Source organism: Felis catus, chromosome F1 (assembly GCF_018350175.1).
Source record: "Felis catus isolate Fca126 chromosome F1, F.catus_Fca126_mat1.0, whole genome shotgun sequence".
NCBI lineage: Eukaryota > Metazoa > Chordata > Mammalia > Carnivora > Felidae > Felis > Felis catus.
In genome coordinates, this window is record NC_058384.1 from 53,104,363 (window position 1) to 53,131,772 (window position 27,410).

The following is a 27,410-nucleotide window of genomic DNA, read 5'->3' on the forward strand; positions in this document are numbered from 1 at the left end:
GAGTACCTTTGCTCCAAGCATTAGGAATCTTAAGAAAAAAAACAAAACAAAAAAACTGCGGTGAACCTCCAGTCACAGTGTGGTGACCAGTAGAAACAAAAAGCAAACAATCGCATGGGGCAAAAACACCAAGGGGAGATAGTTCTAGTCTGCTTGCTGGGTAATCGTGACATACAGTCTCATTTAATTTTCTTGATAGTTGTATGAGGAAGATATTATTCCCCACTTACACTGGTGGAAACTGACGTTCAGAGAACACTTAGTAGAGGTCTCAATGTTTGAACTGAGACATGAAGGATGGGTAAGGGTTGAAGTCTTACCTGGCAAATTTGGAAAATGTCAGAAAAGTCATTAATTGGTGGTATGTGGGTGAGAATAGCAGGGCATGAGACTGAGTGGATAGGCAGAGGTCAGATCAGGGAGGACATGTATAATATGAAAGAAAAGATGTTTAGAAACAGCCCTAGAAATTACAACAGCCTTGTAAACTGTTTGAAAGAGGGCAGGGAGATTTTTTTTTTCCTTTATAGTTCTCATAAAAAAAATTTCTTAAGAGACATTCAGGATAGTGGAACGGAATAGAAAGTCCAGTGTCTGTAGGCTTCTATGTATGGGTGGAATCTAGATTGCAGTGGTCAATTGAATAAATACTGGAGGCAACCGTGAAAGAAAGAAATAATGGATCTAGTTAGAAAGCAAAAGGTTCAAAGGCCATCTTTCTGACTCCCTACTCTCTTCTTCCCCATTGGAGATAGGAGAGACCTGAGGATATTTATGTTCTGAAAGAAAAGAGCCAATTTGGGGAGAGGAGTTGGAGAAACTTTAAGGAAGGGAGGTGTGGATAATTAATTGAGGTACAAAGAGTTAAGCTACGTGAGCATCTCACATGAAGATAGTTTGAGGGGAGGGAAGATACGGTCCCAGAATCCTTATTTCTAGTTTTTATCCATCAATACTATTTTGACTTTGGTTACGGGTTATTGAATGAGGACTCTCATTTCATCTCAATAGAATTAGACTTGAGAAAATTGTCCACTAACTGAGCAAGTGCGTAGCTTAGTGAAGAGCCAGACATCTTGGATTTGAACTCCAGTTCCATTAGGTAGGACCTCTGAGATCTTTGGTTAACTAATCTCTTGGTGCCTTAGTTTTCTCATCTGTAAAATGGAGATCATAATAGTGTATCCCTTATGTATGATGATTAAAATGAGTTATGTGCAGAGCGTTTACTGTGGCACATAGTAACCATAATGTATTTGCTAACTGATAAAGGTGTTATTGTTGCATTTATTAATTAGGTATGATTCACTTAAGATGAAATTGTATCCTATATCACATACATTTGTGAACAATGAGTTGGTATTATTTTAGCTAATGAGTATGATGAGAAACAAGAACTGCTAGAATTTTTAATTTTTCATGAAACACATTTTTTATAATGTTCAGAATCTTTCTAAAATATATGAGCCATATACCTGCTTTGCCAAGTACAATAAAATAAAAATAATCGAATCTATTTTTTATTTTTTTTTAGCATTTATGTATTTATTTTTATATTAAATATAATTTATTGTCAAATTGGTTTCCATACAACACCCAGTGCTCATCCCAACAGGTGCCCTCCTCAGTGCCCATCACCCACTTTCCCCTCTCCCCCAGCCCCCGTCAACCCTCAGTTTGTCCTCTGTATTTAAGAGTCTCTTATGGTTTGCCAGCCTCCCTCTCTGTAACTTTTTTTTTCCCCCTTCCCTTCCCCCATCGTCTTCTGTTAAGTTTCTCAGGATCCACCTATGAGTGAAAACGTATGGTATCTGTCTCTCTCTGCCTGACTTATTTCACTTAGCATAACACTCTCTAGTTCTATCCACATTGCTGCAAGTGGCCAGATTTCATTCTTTCTCATTGCCAAGTAGTATTCCATTGTATATATATAAACCACATCTTCTTTATGCATTCGTCAGTTGATGGACATTTAGGCTCTTTCCATAATTTGGCTATTGTTGAAAGTGCTGCTATAAACATTAGGGTACAAGAATCTTTCTTTTTACATTGAAAACCTTGTGGGATACAACAGGCTTCTTCTAGTTAATTAAATTCTATTTATTTATTATTTTAATGTTTACTATTGAGAGAGAGACACACACAGCATGAGCGGGAGAGGGGCAGAGCACAAGAGGGACACAGAATCTGAAGCCAGCGAACTCACAAGTCATGAGATCAGGACCTGTGCCGAAGTTGGATGCTCAACGACTGAGCCACCCAGGCGCCCAATTAAATTCTATTTAATGAAGTCACCCTTTATTTCTTAAGATTCTGCATTTGGTTTTTCAAGAAAGAGTAAAGTCCATACATAAACTAATTTTATTTATGTGTACTTTTTCTGAAGTTATAAGAAATGGCGCACATTCTCAAAGATGATAGATGTAGAACCTGTATTTTAACAGGTCTTGTACTAGTGCTGGAAATGTATAGTCTTCAGCACATTAATGCCTTCAGCTTTAATAGGCTGAGTGCATAAAATAGAATTTGAAATATTATATATTTCTTTAAAAAATGTTTATTGCAAGTTGGAGTATGTGCAGCACTGCACTTTCTGTCTGACTGGGATGTGGACTATAAGGCCAGGTGTTGACAGGTGTGAAAAATGCCGTTTTTTTTTTTTTTTTGGTATTGACATTTCTGTTGTTCAGTGAAACCAATGGATTTCAGTTAACTTCTTTTGACATTGTCTGTTTTTTGACCCAAGGGCCTTTTGGAGAACGAGATGATCAACAGGTGTTTATCCAGAAAGTTGTTCCCATCACCAACAAACTGTTTGTAAGACTCTCATCTACTGGGAAAAGGTAAAACTTTATTTGTATTCAGAAGTCACTTTTGTCTTTAAAAAAAACAAAACAAAAACAAAACCGTGTAATTTGACATACTGATAAAAAGTACTACCAGAAGCAAATTGTTGAAAAAAGAAGTCTAGTCATTACCTTGGATCTTTTTAGCTTAAAATTAAGACAGTATATTTAGTACTTAATCTTCTAGGATTTTTTTTAAGGTTTTTCACTGATCCTGTGGACAGTTAAGAAGACTGTGGATGGGTGATATAACAATAAGAACCCATGAATTTGATGGCAGACAGCTGAGTTAAATTCTGATTTTGGCACTTCCTCTTATTAGCTGCGTAAATTCAACTTGTTACTTTGTTTCTCTGAGCCCCCAGTTTCTTTATAAAATAAGGTTCAACTACCTTGGAAGGATGTCATTAAGATAAAATGAGTTAAAAACATGAAATATCTTTCGTGGTCCCAGACAGTAACAGATGCCCAATAGAAATTAGTTTCCCCTTACTTTTAACATTTGAGTGAAATTGTACTTCTTTTAAATTACTATATATGGCCTCAAACCTCAAACAGATTGACGTGTACATTTCTCTTCTATAAAAACAAATTTTTTTGCATGCCAAACAAGTGAAAAAGGTGGAATTCATACCTAGTAGTCATTAAGGCTATGGATTTTCATACTAATGTTACTAATGCTACCGCTCTTGTTCCCCTTCAGCATGTGGTTTCTCATTTCCTAATATGTTAATGAACAAACTCTTGGAGATGATAAATTTTTTTTCCATCAAAGTTCATTGCATATAGTCATCAGCAAGTGTTAAATGAATTGATTCTAGAGAATGATTTTTAAGTACTAAACTACTTTCGTTACCTTTTTCTTTTTAAGAAAATGTATTAGAAGCCTGTAATGTAGTTAGAGATCAGATTATTATCTTGAGAAATGTTATAAATCACCATGATTCATCATTTTCTCTGCATATTAGTGAAGGTGCCGTCAAACATGTATTAAAACTGCTGCATAACAGCCTCTGACAATGTGTTTCATATCCTTGTTCAATTCTAATGTCCTCCCCCCTCTGTTAGGTTAAACAGTGGCAGTGTGTTATCATCTACAGTCTCTGCATGACAGAACAAATGTTATAATTTTTAAATTCACGATTCCACAGGAAGAGTTATATTTATAAAAATAATCAGAAATTACTTTGGGGGCACCTGGGTGGCTTAGTTGGTTAAGTGTCCGACTTCGGCTCAGGTCATGATCTCGCGGTTCGTTGAATTCGAGCCCTGCGTCATTCTCTGTGCTGATAGCTCAGAGACTAGAACCTGCTTCGTATTCTGTGTTTCCCTCTCTCTCTGCCCCTCCCTGCTCACGCTCTCTCTCTCTCTCAAAAATAAATAAATGTTTAAAAAAATACTTTGTAGAATTAAATAGAAAATCAACCCTTTATGGGGTGCCTGGTGGCTCAGTAGGTTAAGCATCTGACTCTTGATCTGGCTTAGGTATGATTTCACAGTTGGTGAGTTCGAGCCCCACCATGGGGCTCTGCACTGACAGCACAGAGCCTGCTTGGGATTCTCTTTCTCCCTCTCTTTCTGCCATTCCCCTGCTCCCGCTTTCTGTCTCAAAATAAATATATAAGCATTAAAAAAAAAAAAAATCCCTTTATGAGGCTAATGCTAAGTAAAGTTTTTGTTTAAAAGTTGTTCAGTTTCGGGGTGCCTGGGTGGCTCAGTCGGTTAAGCGTCCGACTTCAGCTCAGGTCATGATCTCGCAGTCCGTGAGTTCGAGCCCCGCGTCGGGCTCTGTGCTGACAGCTCGGAGCATGGAGCCTGTTTCAGATTCTGTGTCTCCCTCTCTCTCTGACCCTCCCCCGTTCATGCTCTGTCTCTCTGTCTCAAAAATAAATAAACGTTAAAAAAAATTAAAAAAATAAAAAGTAAAATTCGTTCAGTTTCTTAATACTGAGAAGTGAAATGAAAAGGTTTTATTGAAGGTGGGCAGGGAAAAAACCTTGTCAGCATTTAAAGGAAGAAGCAATTCTAAGGAATCTAGCCCATAGGAAAAACAAAAAGCAAAATCATGTTTGTTTTCAAGCACGTAGGTTTATATTGTGTCATTTTATTTTGATTTATTTGGTTTTAAATGTGAACAGTAATTTAGATTTTAAAAATATTTTATATCAATTTATAGGTATTACTAAAAATGTAAATTCACTATGTTAAGAAGAGGAAAAAACATTTCACAGTTTCACACCCATTTATGGTTAAAAAAAAAAGAATCTTAGTGCTTAAAATAAAGGACAGATTTTTTAATCTGATAAATAATGCCTACAGAACAAATTATAATAAACTTTATACACAGTGGTAAAATATTGAAAGTTTTTCCCTTTGGTTGGGAATGAGAGTAGGATAGCCTCTATCACTATATGTGGATGTCCAGTAATTAACCCTTCTCCCCTCATCATTTTATCCATGCTTGCCAGGAGGCTCAGCTATGCTTCATATTCTGTGTTTCCCACACTGATAAGTATGGTATTTCCCCTTCCTCCTTTATTTAAAAAAAAAAATTGTTTTATTATGTTTATTCATTTTTGAAAGACAGAGACAGAGCACAAGCAGGGGTAGGGCGGAGAGAGAGGGGGCCACAGAATCTGAAGCAGGCTCTGGGCTCTGAGCTGTCAGCACAGAGCCCGATGTGGGGCTTGAACTCACCAACGGTGAGATCATGACCTGAGCCGAAGCCAGGTGCTCAACCCACTGAGCCACCCAGGCACCCCTCCTTTACTTTTTGACTTTGCATTTGCCTGGTACTATTTATTTACTTACTCATACATACATTCATTCATTCATTCAATAAGCCTCTTCGTTTTGAAGTAGTCTGGGGTAAATAATTCAGTCAAGCATAAGTCAGTCAACTTTTACACGATTTTGACAAATCATTTGCTGACATTATTCCTTGTTTGTTTTATTTGTCAAATGTAAGTGATAATTGCTCTTTCTAGGTCCTTTTGTCCTTTATGAAAATCAGTGAAATAGTTATAAAAATCCTTTAAAAAAGTTAAGAATCTTATCTTAATGGAGGATACTACTTAGATCTCTCCATACACCTGTACATTTTTTTTTCCCGGTTTCAGACTTGAATTTCCACATAGATTTTAAATGATTTCTCAAGATCTTTTCCAGTATCATGCCTACTTGCTTTTGTTTCTGCCTTTTTAGTTTACAACTTCCTTTTCAAGAATTAGTTCCCATCAAGGTTCTTTCTGTTTTTAAGGTTGACTTAAATGATTTGCTTTATTTCATAATTATTTAAATATGTTGTTTTATAACAGCCTTTTCTATAGACTCAAAGAAACAAGGCTTGAATCTTATTTCTGTTGACTTGCCTTGAACTTTTTAGATCTGTTTTAAATATATAGAATAGTCAACTCTAATTTGCTAATAAGCAATTTCGAAAATCTGAATTGCAACATGTTACTTGCCCCCCGTGGTTTACAACTATACAATATTTTTTGCAGAATCTGTGAGATCCAGGCTGTTGACTGTACAACAATATCCTCATTTACAGTGAGAGAATGTGAGGGATCCAGTAGGATGGGCTCAAGGCCAAGGCGCTACCTATTCACAGGCCATACAAATGGCAGCATTCAGATGTGGGATCTGACCACGGCGATGGATATGGTTAGCAAAAGTGAAGAGAAGGGTAGGTTCCATGTGGGAAGTTGTTTGTCCGCAGGGTAATAAGCTTTTGACAGAAGTGATGATAAAATGAGCGTGTGTTTTCCTAAGATGTAGGTGGTCCGACTGAAGAAGAGCTACTCAAATTACTGGATCAGTGTGACCTGAGCACATCTCGCTGTGCTACTCCTAACATCAGTCCAGCAACTTCTGTGGTTCAGCACAGCCGTCTCCGTGAATCAAATTCTAGGTAGGTTAAAGAGTCGTAAATTGTATTTATAAGTTGAATTGATTGCTCTTGGGAAAATTGGCTGAGATACTGTAATCACATAGTTGTTGAAAGAATCATTTTTCAAGGCACATTTTTAATTCTGACTTTGTTGACTCAGTTTTTTTAAAAACATTTTACTAAATTTCTCATCTATAAGTATATCTGGCTCTTTTTATAGAAGAACATTTTTTCCAGAGCATCTGGGGGCTTGGTCAGTTAAGTGGCCAACTCTTGATTTCCGCTCAGGTCATGATCTCACAGTTGGTGAGTTCGAGCTGTGAATTGGGCTCTGTGCCGACAGCGTGGAACCTGCTTGGGATTCTCTCTCTCTCTCTCTCTCTCTCTCTCTCTCTCTCTCTCTCTCTCTTTCTCTCTCTCTCAAAAATAAATACATAAACTTTAAAAATTTAAAAACCATTTTTTCTTTTTAATTTACTTTGTGAATTGCTGCCAATTTGGTTGCCTATTATGTGATCAAGAGTTCATTCAAAGGAGATGGAAAAAACACATGTCACCTTGAATAGTGTGTGGATTTTTTGTTCCTGTTGCCTCAGGGAGATATTAATTGAAGCGATTACATCATCTGTGTAAGCTTACGTTTGGTTATTCTGAACTTCCGATACAGGAGCATTGTATGTCTTCTGGTTACCACATTTTTAAAAATTCCAAAATTTGGATTCAGGACCAAAGACTAAATTATACTGGTTCCATATTGGTTTGAAAGGTTTTTTTTTCCTCCCCCAGCATTTTTCAGCTATTCAGAAATTCAGATTCACTGAATATATGTATGTTATTATTTGCATTGGTGATTTGATAAGCATACACACACCTACACACACACTAATCCATAATATATAGAGTACTTAGGTGAATTTTTATATATAGAAATGAGGATAGGCATTCTTTATATATTTAAATAATACCTTTTCATTGTAGTTTAGTTAATGAGATGTGCCCCTGAAAAATCCCAGAAAGTAATCTGAACTGTAATTTTTTATAAAACCTGTATTTCAGCCTTCAGCTCCAGCACCATGAGACTGTCCACGAAGCAGCTACTTATGGTTCCATGAGGCCTTACAGAGAGAGTCCTTTGTTAGCAAGAGCAAGGAGGACTGAGAGCTTTCACAGTTATAGGGACTTCCAGACTGTTAATTTGAACAGAAATGTAGAACGAGCCGTCCCTGAAAATGGTAACTTGGGTCCAATACAAGCCGAAGTAAAGCGGGCAACGGGGGAATGTAGTGTATCGGAGAGAAAGTCTCCTGGAACAGAAGTAAAAAGTTTGAGAGAATCAGATAGTGGATTGGAAGTGCATAAAGTAGCTGAAGGTCTGGAATCTAAGAAAAGGTCATCAGAAGAAGAAAATGAAAATAAAATGGAGTTAAGGAAGAAAGGGGGATTTGAAGGAGGAGGATTCCTTGGAAGAAAGAAAGTTCCGTATCTGGCATCATCACCAAGTACTTCCGATGGAGGAACTGACTCACCTGGTACTGCGTCCCCGTCTCCTACAAAGACCACTCCGTCTCCTCGGCACAAAAAGAGTGATTCCTCAGGTCAAGAGTACAGCTTGTGAGAACTCACCAAAATGAATGGTAGTTTTGTTAATTTAGACAGAAGTTGAACACTTTACTGGATTTCAGTACATTAGCTTTTACACCAAAACTTTGCAAATTAAAACTGGAGTTCATTCAATATCTTTTTAAACAGAATTACCTGGAGTAAGGAGAGAAAATAATTATATCTCTTTTGACCTTTTGGAAAGTTTTTTTAGTTTTACAAGTACATTTAACAGATTGTTTGTAAAAAAAAAAAAAAAAAAAAAAAAAAGAGTCCATGTCAATATTTCGTTACTCTCCAGATTTTGGAAGCAAAGTACCGAGTCTTACTAAGATAGTGCCCACAATAGGTGAGCATCCTTTGAGGGCACAGGGACCAACAGTGCGTTCCTAACCTTGATAATGCTTGAGATTTGTCTTGCAATGTTATGTTAAGCGAATCACGTTAATTCTCTTTGGAATTTAGTCTCCCAACACTTATTGTGATTGCCAGGTGTTTACCAGATATTTAATGAGGTGCTATGTTTGTGAAAAAATATCATCTAATTCAAAAAACACTATTGATGTCGAACACCAGATAACACTATAGTAGTCAGTCCCTTAGGGTATTTTTTTTTTAATTGTGGGTCATTATCTGATTCTCATTTTTGGAGTTCTTAAGTTTTACCAAGCATCATCCATGTTAAATACCCAACATCCATTTAAACTTCCTTTAAAGTTGGAGCAGTTGTCTGTGTTTGAACAGGTGAAGTAAAAATAATAATCCAGGATCGAGCTTTTGAGTGCCCAGAAGGGAAGCTGTACTAGTTGTTAGCCTGCCTTGTTTTATTTAGGATACACCATATTTTTCCCCCACTGTTAATAACAAAGATAATCAAGTTAGAATGTGGCCATTTTGTTAAGCTTATGTAATCGCAGTTCTCAATTTTTGGTTAAAGGTTTTGGCTGCTGTAAAAGTATTATTTTAAAATATACTTTGAATTGTAAGAACAAAAGACAAATTTTTGTACTTTTTTCTTTTAATTGGCATCATTTTCAAGTTTCTGCATATAGGGTAATTGTAAATTTAAAGCATTAAGCATTTATTGGTGAATAATGTATATATTCCCATTCCAAGAAATAGAAGTGAGTGAAGCTGAAATAAATTCTTTAAAGTTTATTGCTCGTGATTTCACAACAGTTCTCTTGTATTTATTTATCAATTAAGTCTAATAAAAACGATTAAATAAGACTATGCGTTCTTGGTTATTTAGGGAATAGAAGGCCTGTTTGAAGTACACCTGCATGTGGTTGTTCATGTCTTCTTCCTGCAGTAAGAAAGGGGGAGGGAACATGCGTGGAAGCTAATGTACGTTATCGTGGAGGGAAAATGTTTGGCCGAGCATAATTTCCATATTACCAAGGATTTGTAATTCTCTCCATACCCTTCTTTCTCAACGTTTATTTATTTTTGGGACAGAGAGACAGAGCATGAACAGGGGAGGGGCAGAGAGAGAGGGAGACACAGAATCGGAAACAGGCTCCAGGCTCTGAGCCATCAGCCCAGAGCCCGACGCGGGGCTCGAACTCGTGGACCGCGAGATCGTGACCTGGCTGAAGTCGGACGCTTAACCGACTGCGCCACCCAGGCGCCCCCATACCCTTCTTTCTCATTATCACTGTCCTGTAAAAGTTGTGGGGGCAAGTGAGAAAATGAAAGAAAAATTTTTGAGGATTTACCCAGCCTTTTCCATTAATAAAAGGCCAGGGGTGGGGGCGCCTGGGTGGCTCAGTCCATTAAGCATCTGACTCCAGCTCAGGTCGTGATCTTGCAGTTTGTGAGCTCGAGGCTGGTGTCAGGCTCTGCTGAGAGCTCAGAGCCTGGAGCCTGCTTCAGATTCTGTGTCTCCCTCTCTCTGTGCCCCTCTCCTGCTCATGCTGTGTCTCTCAAAAATAAATAAATGTTAAAAATTTAAAAAAAGGCCGGGGGGGGGGGGCGGGTAAGGGAGACTATTCTATAGTAAAATCCCATAAATAGGCAACTCACTATACCACGGGTTGCAGTATACTATGAGTCAGATCTCTTTGATCTCTTTCACTTACGGGAATTTGAACCTTCATGTTAGCACATGGGTTTTGAGTCTATTCTGACACTTAACTTTGTGACCTTGAGCAGATGACCCCTGCTATGGGTGTTTTCCTTGTACCCACCTCATTATGGTTTTTGTGACGCAAAGGAAAAAAAAATTGAGATGAATCTATATACTTTGTGTTCAATGACAAATGAGAACAATTCTAATTCTCATGATGAGAGTATTTCAAGTAATTCTGTACTTCAAAGCAGTACTCAGAAGTGCCATCATACCGGTTGGGTAGGGTTGCTGTCCTCATTTCGGAGGGGAGACCACTGAGGAGAAATAACTTCGCCACAAAGCTTGTGAGCTACTGAGCCAACTTTGAACCCGTGCTGCCTGTTTCAGGAGCCTGTGGTCTTGTCTGGCTTTCTCATCTAGGCTTATACACCAGGATGACCTCAGGTTATACGTGTACACCTGCCCAGGCCTCCCTCCAGTCTGGTGGGGGGACTCTTGCTTTGGGAAAAGTACCACAGTTGATTCTAATGTACAATCAGGAGTTGAGATTATCCGGAGCATCCTGTTTTCTTAAATGGGTTCAGCTTTATCATTGTTATTTATGTGTTAGTTGTAAATATAACTCAGAGCTGTTAGAGTGGTTTTTTCACTAATAAACTTGGTTTACTTTTTAAAATTAAGCAAACCAACTTTTAGACAAGTTTACATGATATCTGTGCGATGGAAATAAACTACTCGGGATATAATTAACTTCCTTATCACCTAATTATTCCATCTGGCCTATGTTTTATTTACAGGTTGTTCAAGTTGAATTATATTGATGTTAACATGATTTTTGGATCAGCATAAGATACACTGACATATTTAGGTTTTCCATTTAGTGGAAATGACAACAGATCATCTATAAATACAATTTTTAATAGAGCTTATAAATATAGCTACAGACTCTTATCAAAGAGTTAGTATTAGGAATAACCATAGTTCTGAACCGGAGAATGTGGCCTGTACTAGTGGTAAGACTTGAGTTCAGGAGATTTAGAACCTATTTAAAGGGATCCATAAAGAACTGGTCATTGTTCGCTCTGAAGGAGAAACGGTGTGCCAAGGAATATAGTCCCTGTGCATAGCGCCAGCCGCATGAGTTCTTCCAGGTGGCTTTACATCACTGGCTTTCAAACTAGAACACTGGAAAGCTTTCAAAAGTACTGATGCCTCAGGGGTGGCTCAGTTTAAGCAACTAACTTCGGCTCAGTTCATGATCTCGCAATTCACGAGTTCCAGCCCCGCGTCAGGCTCTTGTGCTGACATCTCAGAGCCTGGATGGAGCCTGTTTCAGATACTGTCTCCTTCTCTCTCTGCAGCCGCTCCCCCCCCCCCCCCCCGCACTCTGCCTCTCTCTCAAAAACATTAAAAATACCGACGCCTTAGCCTCATGGCAGACAATTGAATCAATCTCTAGGGATGAGTCTATACTGTGAAATGAAAGTTGGCCCACAATACGCCTTAAAATAACAAAATCTTGGGCTGCTTCTCTGAACAACGTGAAAGTAAGGTTTAGAATGTTGCAGGGGGCAGTGTTCTTGGTGGGAGCCATACAGGCTTCTGTCCATTCCGAGCTATGGGATCAAAATGTAAATGTTTCAGCTAAATGAATTCATGTAATAGCTAAATGTCTAATTAGATTAAATGGATAATGATTTAATATAAAAATGCCCTGCAGTTCTCTATTCGTGTCGAATTTTAAACTGTGATAAAGGTATCTGGTTAATTTTTCAAAAATGGGGAAGAGCTCAATGTAAATCCACCAAATTACATTTGCAGAAGAGTAGACCAAGGATAGAGTGCAAGTTCACAACTGGAGAAGAGCTCTTCTTCCCTATGTACCTGAAGTAGCTCATTTGATCAGAAACTCAACCTTGGTTGAGGCTCACTTGGGCCAGCTTTAAACAACCACTTGACCCGGAATCATCAAATGCAATTAAAACCAGTAAACTAGCCAATCCTGTGTTTCCATTTTAGAAAGTTAAAAAAAAAAAAAGAAGTTAAAGAAAAGAATCTTATAATTTGTACATCCACTGCAAGGGTGCACAATTGTTGCAGATTTGTCTGCTTACAGTAGTTCTCACGAGGGAGAAGTGCTGTTTAACACTGGCCTGTGCTTTTGACACTTAGAGTTGGCGAGATTTGTCAGGAGTTGGTCAGTCTGAGGATCTGTTCTTCCACAGACTGAGTTAAAGCCTCAGTACCCCCAAAGTCCACAATCTGACTTGAGGCAGAACAAGGGTATCCCTTATGTTATAAATTTTTGCCACTTTAGCCTTGGGAAAATCCACCTACCTCTGGATTAACTCACAAAATATTGTCTGACAATTGTGTATGCGACCTATAGACACAAAATAACTTTCCGGAATCATTACATAGCCCTTTTAAGAATAAGAAAGACAGTATTTTTTAGTGTTTTCCATGAAGAACAAATACCTTTAATTTAATGTTGATGACTTGGAAAAAAATGTTTCTTGGTCTAGGACTTTCACCAATGACTTCGTACTCCAACCAGAGCAGATGCCAGAAGCTGTTGACCCATGGCAATTGGTACTGGGGAATATCATCTGCTCTTAGTGATTTTAGGGCTAAAATAGTGAGTTCTCTGAAATGAAGGGCTATAGTACGGAGTAATAGACACATACGCGTATATACATATGACATATATGCTCATGTATCATCGTGTGTCTACATACAAATGTTAAGTGAAACACTTCCAAAGCTGGGAGGAGCACAAAACTTCTTTTTAAATTCTACAGGCTAATTAAATGTTGCAAATAGAACAGTGGTTTCCATGTGAAAGGTGCAAAGCTGACGATGTCAGTATGCCTGGGGATGCAATTGACAGAATTGTATGGAAAGTATTGATCGGAGTTTCAAAACTATATAAAATATGTGGGAAATAGTTCTTTAGTCCTTAGACTTTCAGAAGATTCATAAATACAAGAACAGATTTGTAAGTTTATGTGGTGCTCTGCCAAAATTTGGTGTGTACTTTTTTAAAAAAAAACTACGTTTGGTGAGTACTTATCATTAAACACTGTAATTACATTGAACCTTCTGCTCAGTGTGTATCCACCACTGCAGTCTGTTTTTCTCTAACTGATTCAGCTTGGCCTGAAACTGGGATTTTATTTTGTGGCTGTGATCATTAGAATTGCTGTTTCTTCCAGGATCGTGTCACTTCATGGGAATAAAGGATTGAAAGGAGCAGCAGTGACGTCCTCTCAGAAGAACTGCTTAGTTTCTCACTTGTAACGACCGTGGGCCGATTTGAAATTGTCCCTGATTATCCACTTAACCAATGGAGTCACTGTCTGGGCCAAGTGAAAATCACAGGCTCGTTTAGCTTCCTCAAAGTAAGTAGAGCAAAATAAGTTTTTTCATATCGATGGTACCCCTTATTTCAGACCACCTGAAAAACAGACCTCTATCACAGAAGAACAATTTCAAAAACCAGCCTTGTTTTTGTTTGGTTTTCTAAAGGATTACAGAATAACCAGCAATGACTCTTTCTGGCGTATACGGTGTGTCTGTCCGTGATAACCCAGCGGGGACGGGGCACGGGGCCCGCCTTTCAGCTTTATGTCTTGCAAGTTTCCATCCTTCACAGGTGGGTGTCGGTGAACGTGGTGTGTTCCTTAGTCACAGAGCTGAAACCCTTGATGGCATTCATCAGGTCCTCTTCATCCACATACTGAAAAATAAGCCAGTCATCAGAGTTAGGACATTCGCTATTAGTAGTATGTGCCATTGATTGATAGTGGTATCAATTTAGTATAAAAAGTACTCTGTATTTTGTTAAAGGCTAGTATTATGCCCAAATCCTTAAGGCATGGTTTGAGATTGTCCTGCCTTAAGTTTACCTAATTGAAAGGATCACATGTACACATGAACTATGGACTAATCCAAAATGTCATTTGAGTGTTATTAAGTGCCGTATTTTAACTTTCTAAGCCTCAGTTTCCTCATCTGTCAAGTGAGGAGATTATATTTTATATTTATATTCATGGATGTTATGCACACATCCACACACACATATGTATATACATTTATATACTCAAGATTTGGTTCAGGGGTATCTGGGTGGCTCAGTTGCTTAAACGTCCGACTTCAACTCAGGTCACGATCTCATGGCTTGTGAGTTCGAGCCTCACGTTGGGCTCTGTGCTCAGAGCCTGGAGCCTCCTTCAGATTCTGTGACTCCCTCTCTCTCTGCCACTCTCTCGGTCATGCTCTCTCTCTCTCTCTCTCAAAAATAAACAAACATTAAAAAAAAGATTTGATTCAAACTGTAAGCAGAAGAGACAGAATGCATGCTATTGTGCTTCCCACTCTCTTACTGTATTTTGTATTTATTGAGTAGGGCTAGTAATATTGTTTGTAAGGTTATAACGAACAGATTATTTTCCAGGTTTTGCATCTTCGAAAACTTTCATTAAATTGCTTTACATTTTGTCTATTGCTAGTACTGTCAAAAGCAAGCAAAACCGGCAATATAGCGTAACAGTGAAGAATGGGGCTTCTGTAACCAAATGATGGTTTTAAGATCCCAATTCCATCGAAAAACCACTGTGTATCCTTAGGTAAGGACACACATGCATCTTAGCCCTCTATATGTTATGTTGTCCCCTATAAACTTGTCCTTTTCCATGTCAGATATGATCAATTAACAATTCCTTAGGTTTCAGCCTGATGTAATTATTCCTGCCATTTAGAATCTTTAGATCTGGAATGGAATCATGGAACTCGAGAGTCATAACAATATCAAGCAGGCCCACAATTTTAAAATGCACATTGTAGATCATTGTCCTGAACAAGCCAAGACTGTGCATTTTTCATTGTGATTAGAACCTGGAACCAGGAAACTTGCCCTATTCCTTGCCATTACTTAAGAAAGTCTTTGTGGAAGTCCTCAACTTTTCAGCGAAGGAAAATTGAGTACTTAGATGAGAGGAAGACTCTAAAGGCAGAAACAGACGGTTGGAAGACATGGAAGTGAATCAGTCTGCTCTGCAGAGCAGGTGAGTTCTTAGCTGGCGATCTTTCCTAGCTACCCCAAAGGAACAGTTCTCCAGCAGATGTCTAGGTAGTCGGCATAATGCAGAAGGTTGATGGTTGGTAAAAACCGTAGGGTTTTATCCATTTCAGCCACTAGGGACTTATAAAAAATATTAGATATTAATGAGGTTAACTTTCCAAGAGTCAGTTATTTGTATCCACTGGACTGAAATTATGAAAGATGAAGTTCATAAACAGTAATACCTTTGTTTATCATGATTTTCTGAGTTTCTTGGAAAAGAACCATTGAGCCTATTGAAAGATATTTTCTCCTCTAACCATAAACCCAAAGGAAAAAGGTGATGCACTTTTTTTTTTTTTTTTGGTTGTTTCTCTTGTAGACCAGTTCCAATGTTTCCAGTCGCCTTCTGCCCAAGTTAATAGAGTATAGCCTGTTTGTCTCTCCACCAACTTGATGAATTCATTTTTTTGAGCATCTGATGTTTGCAAAAAGAATGAGACAAAGTTTCTACCCTGCTCATCAAACAATTTTAGTAACACTAATAAGTAGGTCATTATAAAATACTTGGGCAAATGGTCGGAGAGATGCAAAGTGCTGGGAGGCAGAATTCAATGAGGACAGGATGCTCCACGCCATCCATTTACCAATGTTCTTTTGGGGGGTTGATCAAAGGCTCTGGATAAGGAAACCCACTCACCAATCCACTATCGTGGCCCATGATGGTTTCCCACAATGAGTCATCGATCAAGACTTTCTTGTCCTGAAAGTCCATGAGTTGGCTGACACTGCGGTGGAGAGAGCCTTGGGAATAAGTTTGGCTTATTTGACTCTGACTTGGGATCCGAACTACGGATATGCTGCGGTTGCTCCTGATACTGATGGGTGTCCCAGACCGGGGAATTTTGGTATCAGCTAATCCCTGAAAAGAAAGTTGCTGTTGGTGATTACTGTCTAAAGAAAATGGATTTGCAATGGGACGGATAATGTGTGTCACACATTGTCAATGAAGGGAACACTCCATTTCCTCCTACAGAACAGCTTGTCTGGAATACCGTGGCCCCTGGGTTTTTGGTAAGGGTGGGATGATAAACTAATAGTTGTATTAGACATCAGTGTTCTTAGCACCTACAGAATTTATGCGCTAACACTTTGGCTCTTGTTTCCTGGAGACAAGGGCTAGCTGCATTACAAAGTGGTGAGGTGAAGGAGATGAGGTTTGGTTAACAAAGTAACCCCTTCGTGAGTGTCACCACTGAGCCTGTGTCTTGAGATCACCGCTTTTCCCAGAGCAAAGTTAACAATGTTCTCTTATGGCTGCCAAGTGAACACAGTTGGATTATATTTTAAAATCCCTGGATTTGTGTAGGAAAATGGACTCTCCCCACCCCCTCTTCTCATTCATATTGTTCTATTTGTTATAAGACTCAGCCATCAAAATAGGTCTGTGGGGCGCCCGGGTGGCTCAGTCAGTTAAGCATCCAACTTCGGCTCAGGTCATGCTCTCACGGTTCGTGAGGTCGAGCCCTGCATTGGGCTCTCTGCAGTCAGTGCAGAGCCCACTTCGGATCCTCTGTCCCCCTTCTCTCTGCCCCTCCCCACTCTCCCCTTCTAAAAAAATAAACATTAAAAAAATTTAGTAATTAATAAATCACCAGGCACCTGTGTGGCTCACTTGGTTGTGTCTGACTTGGTGCTGACAGAGCCTGGAGCCTACTTCGGATTCTGTCTCTTCTCTCTGCCTCTTTCCCACTTGCACCCTATAGCTCTCTCAAAAGTAAGTAAACATGAAAAATAAAAATATGATTTAAAAAATTAATAAATCAGGTCTGGTATTAACATCAGAAAGACAAAGGCACTATGTGATTAGAACCTAGAAGGTGCCATAAGAAAATCTAGCTGCTCTAAGCATCTGAGGTTTGATTTAGCTGTTCCAATCAATGAAATGTTCCTGCTTTTCATTGTGTGTGTAGTCAACGCATCATGCACAAGATCATGCATTCACGCAGCACACGAGGTACCTCCAAGTGCATGGTGTAACTTTTTAGGGTAACATTGCTTGACACATCAGATATATCAGCCACAGAGTCAAACTGAGAACAAAGAGGGAGGCATCAGTCAGCGTTTAGAACAAACAAAATTACCATCAAACGAATTCTTTGTGTTTCTCCAACAATGACATAATCATACAATCATTCTGAGATGCATCTCAGGGTGTGTGTGTGTGTGTGTGTGTGTGTGTGTGTGTATTTCTGCAATTAAAATTGCATGGTGAGTGGAACGCAATGGCTTAGTGTTTCAGGTGAGTTCTACTGGAGTTATTTGTTTAGTGTTGCAGAGCATGAGAGGATCTTCAGGCAAGTACGTAAACTGTAAGTCAAACCTGCACTTAAACTTAGCTATACTTGATGCTATGTGGTCTTGAAAATGTTAACAAATCATAAAAGCCTCTCTCATTCCCTGGTATCTCTGTCCCTGTTTCCTCTGTGAAGTCAGATTGGAGCCTAACATCCTTTGCCAGTACGTGTCTTGTGTCAAAAGGTTTCTTACCTATTCAGAGGACAGGAGTGCCCGGGATAGGAGCTTGTCGTGTGTGTGTGTGTGTGTGTGTGTGTGTGTGTGTGTGTGTTTCTGGGGTAGCTCTCATTGACCTACCCAAGTGTACAGGTGGATCTGAGACCCTGAGCAGGTAACTCCAGCTTGATCCTTTTCAGAATCTTAACCATTTATTCTGGGGCCCATAGATAACAACACTGGCTCTTTATTTGGTTCTAATAATGCAAATTATCCTCTCTTTAGTTTGGTTAACCTTCACTAATATTCTTCTATGTGCCCAACTTCGTGACACCAGCTTATGTTCAAAAATGGTTTTTAAAAGCAACAGAAGGAGGCCTGCAAGTACCCAGTTATTACCCGGGTAGGATTAACTTAGGATACAGTGGGTTCCGGGAACACTGCCCAGGGCCCTGGGACACTCCAGATTCCACTTCTGCTAACCCTCTGGGCCCTGTGACTAATACCCTCAATGCTGAAGATGAGCCAATGTGGGAGCCCAGAGCCCCTGGCAGCCAGCCAGTCCCCACCACCCCTGCCTCTCCTCACACCTCGCTTGGCCACTTCGCAAAAGTAACCAGTTGGGAGCCACTCTGCTTTCCCCTGACGGTAAGGGGTATATGAGAGTAGGATGTTTCCACTCTTTTGCCTGCCTGTCCCAGTGGACATCTGGCCTCAGAAGCAGCTTGGCTTGGGTTTGGCAGGAACTGTAAGGGCTAATCAGCACCCCTTACCTCTTTTGTGTTTTGTGTTTTCTTACTGTGGTAAGTACACTAATACGAGATCTACTCTCTTAGACTGGGTGACAATACAGCATTGTTATTAGGTACAATGTTGCACAGTGCATCTCCAGAACTTCTTCACCTTGCATAACTGACATTTTATGCCTGCTAATTAGCGGTTCCCCATTTCCTCCTCCCCCAGCCTGGCAGTCACTCTATTTTGCTTCCGTGAGTTGGACTATTTTAGATGCCTCACGTAAGGGCAATCACGCAATGTGTCCCACCTATTTTTATTGGTTATAGGACTGCACCCACTGCTTACGGGAATTGTATCATATGTATTACATTTTTAATTCATTTATGGCTATTCTCGGAGTATTGTGTGTCCAACTTCCCGAGTGCTGGTTGGGATGGCAGATTCTTTGGTTTCTTCCTCGCGAGATTCAGGTCCTGCTCCTATGTGATGCTGATACTGATAGTCCATGGGCCTCACTTTGACAAAACAAAGCTTGACAAGACTCGAGAGGACCATGAGCAATGGTGCCATCCAGAGTACCTTCCATTTGGAATGATGTGATTGCTTCTTGACCCCTCAGTTAGCCAACTGGGCAAAACTCGATTCCTCCTCGGCAAGGATTATGAGACACTGATGCCTGCCTGTAGGGTATGGGTCAAGAGACAGGAGACTTGACCCCTGAAACGAGTTACAGACACTAACGATATGTGGTAGGTTTTCCTGGAAGCACACTTCATGTTACAGAGTAGATGTACCCGCAGAGCTCTGGAAATTTCCTCCCACGTTCTCCATGCACTCTGTATACCCCAGGGTTGATTTAGCTGTTGTCGCCAGGCTAGATATGTCTCAGGTCTTCTTGGCCTTTCCATGCACTTCTGAATTCCAGAAGTGGGGGTACATCTTTGGTCTAAGAACATGGTTTCCATGGGGCACCTGGGTGGCACTGTCACTTAAGTGTCTGACTTCGGCTCAGGTCATGATCTCATGGCTTGTGAGTTTGAGCCCTGTGTCGGGCTCTGTGCTGACAGTTCAGAACCTGGAGCCTGCTCCGGATTCTGTGTCTCTGTCTCTCTCTCTGCCCCTTCCCTGCTCATGCTCTCTCTCTCTCTGGGTCTCTCAAAAATAAATAACCATTAAAAAAAAAACAGAAGAACACGGCTTCCTCAGAGAGAGAAAGTTACTCTTCAACAAGGGAGAACTTCAGAGTGTCTGCTCTTCAGGGAGAATCTTCTGATGACTATACCCTGAACATAAGTGAATGGCTGATGGTTTGAACTGGCCACTCAATGTTCATTCATTTCACAAATATTTGATGCAAGGCACTGTTCTGGGTGTTGAGGTGCAGCAGTAAACGGCCCACAAAATCCCTGCCCTCGGGGAGCTTCCATTCTATTCGATGAGTCGGACAAGCATGTCTGCCACGGTGTCATGTGATGGCTGTCTGGAAAAGGACTAGTGGACAAGAAGCCAGGGGATTCTATCTCTCACGGAGGGGAGGTGACATCTCTGCAGAGACCTGAATGAAGTGAGAGTATGAGCCACCCAAGAGGAGAGCAGGAGCGATGGCCCAGCCAGAGGAGCTTGATGTGCTCGGGGAGGAAGGAGGCTGGAGGGCCGGAGAGCAAGGAGAGGGGGATGAGGTGTGGTTGGTGAGAGCTGAGGCCCAGGCCATGGGAGACATTGTCTCCACTTCTCCACCACCAAGTCACTGTCCCCTGGCTGCTCCCCGCCCCACACGCAAACCATGGGCATCAGAGGGGTGACTCCCCCTCGGTGCCCCCCATTTTCACTACTTGGGCATCACGATACACCTTTGTCAGTGCCTTCGACACTGTTCGTGGCTGTGTCCTGCACAAATGAAGAGATCTGGATGGAACACAATGCTCTTTGGTTGACTTTTCTCTATTGTTTGAAGTGCTACAACTCAAGCAGTTTGATCAGGCTTCTGTGCATAATTTGGTGCCGCTGTGATACTGTGATTTATAATAAATATATATTTGGCCTTCAGCCCAATTTCTGGGACAGGACTACTGAAACCCTTGGAATTTCTTAAGAGATGAGAGCCACAAAGGTGTCTTTTGTCATGCTAATGAGGTGATTTTCCAGGGAACTACCTAAAGTTGGGGGCTGGTTATCCGGAGAACCAACCCTGTGATTAGGGTGTGGAAATTTCGGTCCCCGCTCAACCTCAGCTCACCCCCCACCTCTAAGGAGGGGAGAGACTGGAGGTTGAATCAGTAGCCAATGGCCAGTGTTGACCAATCGCGGCTAAGGGATAAAGCCTCCATTATTACACTCTGTCCTATCCATCTCTTCCATCTGCCTGTTCCTGGGTTTTCTCCTTTTATAATAAACTGGCGATCCAATAAGCAAAATGTTTCCTGAGTTCTGTGAACCGCGCTAGCAAATGAACTGAACCCCAGGAGGGGTCACTGGAAACTCTAACCCGTAGCTGGTCTGTCAGAACCCCGGGTGACAGCCTGGACTTGTGACCCGGTGTCTGCAGCTGGGGAGAGGGGACCGTCCTGTGGAACTGAACCCTTACCTCATGAAATACCTCTGACGCCATCTCTCCCCGTAGGTAGTGTCAGAACTGAGTTGAATTGTAGGACACCCACCAGGTGTCAGAGAATTGCTTGCTGTGGGAAACTCCGCCCACATTGGAACTGGCAATCACAGTTTTAGCTGCACTGGGTGGCTACCAGCTCATATGGAACCTTTGTGCAAACTGCAGCGAAGGTGATTTCTCAGGCAGAGGCAGCCCTTTGGACACATGGCTTGGAGAAAAAACTGGTGCCTGGTGGGAGTTAGAACTTGCAGCCTTTCCTCCTCCGAGTAGACACAGCCCCACCCTGCAGAGGGCACCTTCAGAGTCAGTCATGTTTCCGCCTTCAACGAGTGCTCTGGGCCTCGATCTCCCCGCACCATTTGTGTGACCTCACCCCCTAGACCTCTGACCTCCTATCTTGGGACTGGGTGGTCGGGAGCTCTGAGGAGCCATCCATCCTCGGTGGCCCAGAGTGTCACAGCCAGGGGACAAACTGAGCACTGCGAGCACTTTACTCTCTCCCTAGACCCCCTGTTTATTTCTAATCCCTGCAAGGGGCACAGTTATATAATCTGTAAATTCCCCTGTTGATTTCAACATACCACCCTTCACCATCCCCTGATTGACAATGTTAGAACAGAAATATTCATCCCTGGCTGCACCTTAGAATCACTTTTGGAGTTAAAAAGGGAGATTACCAATCCCCAGGCCCCACCCAAAAGTGATGAAATCAGACTTTCTGGGAGAAGGCCCAGGCAATGGCATTTTAAAAAGTTTTCCCAGGTGTCTTCATCCACTCGGGCTGCTTTAATAGAATCTCATAGACTGGGTGGCTTCTAAACAACAGAAATTATTTCTCAAGTTCTGGAGGCTGGGAAGTCCAGGATCAAGGTGCTGGCAAATTGAGTGTCTGTTAGGTGCCTGCTTTCTGGTTCACAGGTGGGGGTCTAGTCTTCTTGCTGTGTCCTCACATGGAGGAAGGGACAAGAAAGCTCTGGGGGCTTCTTTTAATAAGGTCACTATTGGCCTCCCGTGGTCCCCATATTTTGTCAAACATAACTGTCATCTAATCCCTTGTTATTATGACTCTGGAGACATTTCCCTTTACATAAACGCACTAGCCCAGGGAGAGGGAAATGGGGCCCGCCTTCAGAGACCTACCCCATGGGTTTCCCCCGGTGGATAGACACTCAGTGGAGACATTCTCTTCTGAAGAGGTACTAAGGGAGGTCTCTCTCTGATATATGGTTCTTTGTGGATTTTTCTTTGTAGTATCAGAGACAGAAAAATGGCCAACAAGATCAAGCCCAGCATTGCCATTAACACGATGAACCATAACTGGCTGTAGAACTCGGTGTTTTTCCTCCCCGATCCTCTCTTTTCTCCAGGAGTTGTCAGAACCAGGCCTGCAAAACCCAGGGGCAGAAAAGGGAGATGTTATTTCAGAAGGCAATTTTGTGATCCCTTGCCCTGTCGTTTGGTAGTAAATTGGAAAGGAGTTTAAAGCAGTTTGTCTCATGGTGCTGGTTTGTACTTGTGTTCAGGCCGGGAAGCGGTGCCGTGCGTCTTCAGGGGCAGGCTTACAGCCCTCAGGAGACCTCAACGACACTCCTCAGGCTAGAAATCACTGCTGCCTTTGCAAGTTTCCTGGGAGAGACAGAGGGAAGGGGAGGAGGAGGGGACTTTTAAAAGGGGTTACCAAGTAACCTTGAGGAATGCCTGCTTCACCGCCATGGGCCCTGAGAGCCAAGTGTTTTCCTGGGCGACGGATTCTGGTGAGGGGCCAGCCTGACCACTGCTGCAGAGACCCTACTGGACACACAGTGCCGGGGAGATCCGGGGTCCCCTCACTTCATGCAACAGCCCGGTGCCTGAGAAGTTCTGTGCAAACCGGATTTGAAACATTAGATCCTACTTTCTATTGTGATGGAAACAGCCTGTGGTTGCCACCTTGTTGTCTTTATATTTCTGGCACCCTGGCCTCTCTGTGACCTTGTCAGGCTCTGCGAGTTGCCACTCAAGTGCCCTCAGAGCCTCCCCTGGGAAGAGGTCCTTTGGCAATAGGACCACTCACGCTTGACTTCTGCGTACGGGGGACAGTCCAGTGCGTGTGATTCCCTGCACGTGAGGCTAATCACAGGCGCTCAGATTTACGGAGCACTCATCGGCCCTGTGCCTTACAGGACAAGGGCTGGGGAGTCCCACGACTATCAAGTCTGGGGGTGTGGGGGAAGCTGGGATGAGCCAGGCCAGACAAGAGAAGGGCTCATGGGGGACGCTGCAGGGCAGCGTGAAGCAGCAAAGTCAAGCCCACGGAGCAGCGGTGGGTGTCAGAGCCCCTCTCCAAAGGGCCGAACACGGTGGGCAGAAAGGAGGAGGAGAGGGACGAAAGCCGGGAAGAAATGTGTTTTGTTTTGCAGAACGAACAGCCCCGGCCCAGGAAATAGCCAACTGGGTGTTTCACCCGAGAGCTCCTCACTAGGTGCTGACAGCCCTTGACCTGAGCCGCTTTGAGCAGGACTGGATGAGGACCTAGGCCAGAAGCCCCCGGAGTCTTCTTGAAGTTATCTTTAGCTCATTATAATACCAAGATCTCCTCCTGTGGGTGGAGTTTTCTGCCATTTTTTGAACGCGCTGTATTTGCCCTGGCATGTTGACATGGTAATTCAACAAGGCACGTACAATTGAACCAAAAATGCCTCTGTAAGCTCCCTGTCCCCAACCCTTAATATACTCAGTAAACGCTTCCTGCACTAACCCCCTGGGGAGACAGAGTGATCTCCCTGTCTCCTTTTTTTGTAACAACAACAACAACACAATTCTTTGTTTCCAACACGTCCTCTGATTATGTTCAATTTGATGTAGCCCAAGCAGCGAACCCTGGAGCTGGGCTCCCGGCCGGGCTGCAGACGTGCAGGCTGGTGTGCAGCTGGGAGCCAGGGAGCTGCTCTTCCAAAGCAAAGGCCTGCAGCCAGGAGGAAGGCATGCCAACAGACACGGTCACGAGTGCCTCTTTACTCCTTGGACAGACTCCCCGTTTCCACAACCCCAAGGACTGGGTGGGCCTGTGGGACACTTAAAACCCACACTTTCAGTGGAAGGGAGTGGAGAGGGGGCTTCAGAATTGGAGTAGGAGGGTTTAAGAGAGGGCGAGAAGGTGACTAAGACTACATTTCAAGCTTCGTAAGAGGAGCAACCCTACTTTGCTAACCCTGACTCGACTTCTCATAGCTCTGAGGTTAAAAACCTCGCTCTGCCTCTCTGCGCCTCAGCTTCCCCATCTCTAAAATGAAGGGTTGGGGTCAAAGCTCTGCCAAGTTCCAGCAGGCAGGAATACCTCTAATTAGGAATCCAGGTGTGTTATTTGAATGAAGAAAACCAACCAACCCCCCCCCCCCCAAACAACCTTGGTTATTCACTGGAGGGGTTGAATTTCCTCTGGGTGGCACAGGGTTGTAACTCCAGAAACCAATCTGATGGGCCCGGTGGACCCCTTGCTTGGGAGGACACCAGGGAAGGTAGGGCAGCCTGCCTGAGGGAAGTCTCAAAAAGAAAACAGCTCTCAGATCAGGAGGAGGGAAATGAGGTTTGGGAGACTTTCATGCTTCAAGGCTGCCTCAGGCAAGGGAACAGGAACATTTTAAAAGTTACATCATAAAATTAAAACTGACTATGGAAATTAGGTGGACAATACATCTTGGAATTTTCCATATCTTCTCAGGTCCTCAGTGTTCCTTCTCTCATCAGTGGAAACCTCACTTTGTATTCAGGAACCAAATACAGGTTTCCCCTGTTTTGTGGAGAGCTTACAATCAGGTAAAATCAGGCCAATGTATCTTTATCCCTTCTCTTTTTTTCTTTTCAAAGTCCCTTTAATTTTAAGGGACTCCACCCATCAAGCGCGAGCTTCAAGGTTGGGTTAGGAGACTCCAGAGGCTGAGCCTGGACTTCAAAGAAAATCCCAAACCAGACTAGTGTCAGAGGTCATTCCTCCCGTGGAAGGATACTTCCCACCGACCTAGGAGACCGGACTGGCTGGATTTAGAGGTGGGTCAATCTAGGTTATGTGGTTTTTATTCAACTTGTGATCCTAATGCCTTACATCAGAATCATCGGGTGGGGCTTGTTTATCTCTATTAAATTTTTTTTTTTAGTGTTTATTTTTCAGAGGGGGAGAGACAGAGTGCAAGCAGGGGAGGGGCAGAGAGAGGGAGACACAGAATTTGAAGCAAGCTCCTGACTGCCAGCTGTCAGCACAGAGCCCGACGCGGGGCTCGAACTCACGAGCTGCGAGATCATGAGCTGAGCCTAAGTCGGAAGTTCAACCGACTAAGCCATGCAGGCGCCCCTATTTTTATTTAGTTTTTAATTTTTCAAATCTGATGGCAGTTGACACACAATGTTATGGGCAGGGCTTGTTGAAAGAGCAGATTCCTGGGCCCTACTGACTCTGAATCTCTGCTGCGGGCCTGGGAAACTATATAATAAGCAAGCACACTGAGACGATCCGAGCGCACACTTACATTTGAGAACCACCGCTAAAGAGAAAGGATGGGGCCAGGAGTCAACAGAAAAACCACGTTCAGATTCTCATCTTAGCCAGGAGCTTGCAGGGTGTTCTTGGGTGAGTTCTGGTGTCCCTTAAGACTCCAGTGGTGCACTTCACTTGTGGACACATTAGAGTTGCTAAAAGAATACTGAATGTCTATCCCACGGCTGCTATGGCATGAAATGAGATGAACTTTGTGGAAGGGACCGTTAGGTGTTGTAAAAAATTTCACATGGCATCCAGACACATGACGTCTGGAAACAGAGAATCCTATTTGTTTTTTTTTTTTTTTTTTTTTAGCAGTTGAAATTATCCTTGATAACAATATATATATTTACCTGTGTTTCAGAATTTTTGGACCTTTGTATTTTAAAAAAACCTACGCATGCATACCAATTTGATATAACATTAGTTACTGGAATTTAAAATAGGGTATCAGTCCCAATTCTGTTCAAATGGAAAAAAATCTGGCATTTCTCTAACTCGCCCTTTGAAATTATAAAGTATTACATGTGTTAGATTCAAAGATTGTGGGTAGAAGTCAATTTAAAAGATGCTCCATAAAAATTACAATTTCATCTCTTCAGCTAAATTACTTGGTAATGGCAATCAATCATCATCTTTTACAGAGAATGCAAGAGAAAAATCTCCCAAATTCACCATTTTAGGCTCTGAATCTGCAATATTATCACTATGATCAACACAAATTGGCATTAGAGTATTTTCTCTTCCTCTGATCTCTTTTTTCTGACTTCCTCTATAAATCACTTTTTTTTTTTTTAACAAAGTCATATAGCTCTTTATTGAGAGCATTTGTGACTAGGAGAGAATTTAGTCATATCTCTGTGTCTACAATTCAAAGACTTGGTATATTTTTTAAATTTTTTAATGTTTATTTTTAAGAGAGAGAGACAGAGCATGAGCTGGGGAGGGGCAGAGAGAGAGGGAGACACAGAATCCGAAGCAGACTCCAGGCTCTGAGCTGTCAGCATAGAGCCAGATGCAAGGCTCAAACTCACCAACCGTGAAATCATGACCTGACCTGAAGTTGGATGCTTAACCGAGCCACCCAGGCACCCCTGACTTGGTATTTTAAGATGACTGTATACCTGGGGCACCTGGGTGGCTCAGTCTGTTGGGTGTCTGACTTTCATGCAGGTCATGATCTCATGGTTTGTGAGTTCAAGCCCCATGTCAAGCTCTCCCTCTCTCTCTGCTCTCTCTCTCTCTCTCAAAAATAAACATTAAAAATTTTTTTAAAAAGAGTACTATATACCTTAACTCTTTGCCAAAATAATTTCCATGAGAACTTAAAAAAAAAATTGTCGTGGAACAGTTCCTTCCATGCAGTCTATGAACATATTAGTACAAGGATACAAGAAACAAACATATGCTTGTTTCTTTCCCAAAATGAATAGGTTCTATACTAAGTATAATATGAGTTAAACGTTTACCAAATCTGGTGGAGGTATCATATTGGACCAAGGGTGACTTAACACTTCCTTCGTCTGTAGTGCAGATGACCTGGAGAAAGAAGGCTAGAAAAAAGATA

The 27,410-nt window shown here is 41.9% G+C and overlaps 2 protein-coding genes across 6 annotated transcripts in view; one reads left to right on the forward strand and one right to left on the reverse strand.

Annotated features, from left to right (window-relative positions):
• Positions 1-9,567, forward strand: part of KCTD3 (potassium channel tetramerization domain containing 3) — a 53,690-nt gene extending 44,123 nt beyond the window's left edge. For 2 of the 4 annotated variants that reach the window (XM_023248104.2, XM_045048466.1), the window contains 4 exons: positions 2,747-2,843; positions 6,350-6,534; positions 6,621-6,759; positions 7,795-9,567. In XM_023248104.2, the coding sequence (XP_023103872.1) occupies positions 2,747-2,843; positions 6,350-6,534; positions 6,621-6,759; positions 7,795-8,353 (980 nt within the window). In that variant the 3' untranslated portion in view covers positions 8,354-9,567. The remainder of the gene's footprint in view (positions 1-2,746; positions 2,844-6,349; positions 6,535-6,620; positions 6,760-7,794) is intronic. The other 2 variants (XM_045048465.1, XM_045048467.1) reach the window with 1 other exon arrangement.
• Positions 9,568-13,102: 3,535 nt separating this feature from the next.
• Positions 13,103-27,410, reverse strand: part of USH2A (usherin) — a 773,795-nt gene continuing 759,487 nt past the window's right edge. For both annotated transcript variants that reach the window (XM_045048458.1, XM_045048459.1), the window contains 4 exons: positions 27,313-27,396; positions 22,471-22,715; positions 16,171-16,392; positions 13,103-14,147 (listed from right to left, as the gene is read on the reverse strand). In XM_045048458.1, coding sequence (XP_044904393.1) covers positions 14,058-14,147; positions 16,171-16,392; positions 22,471-22,715; positions 27,313-27,396 — 641 coding nt within the window. In that variant the 3' untranslated portion in view covers positions 13,103-14,057. The remainder of the gene's footprint in view (positions 14,148-16,170; positions 16,393-22,470; positions 22,716-27,312; positions 27,397-27,410) is intronic.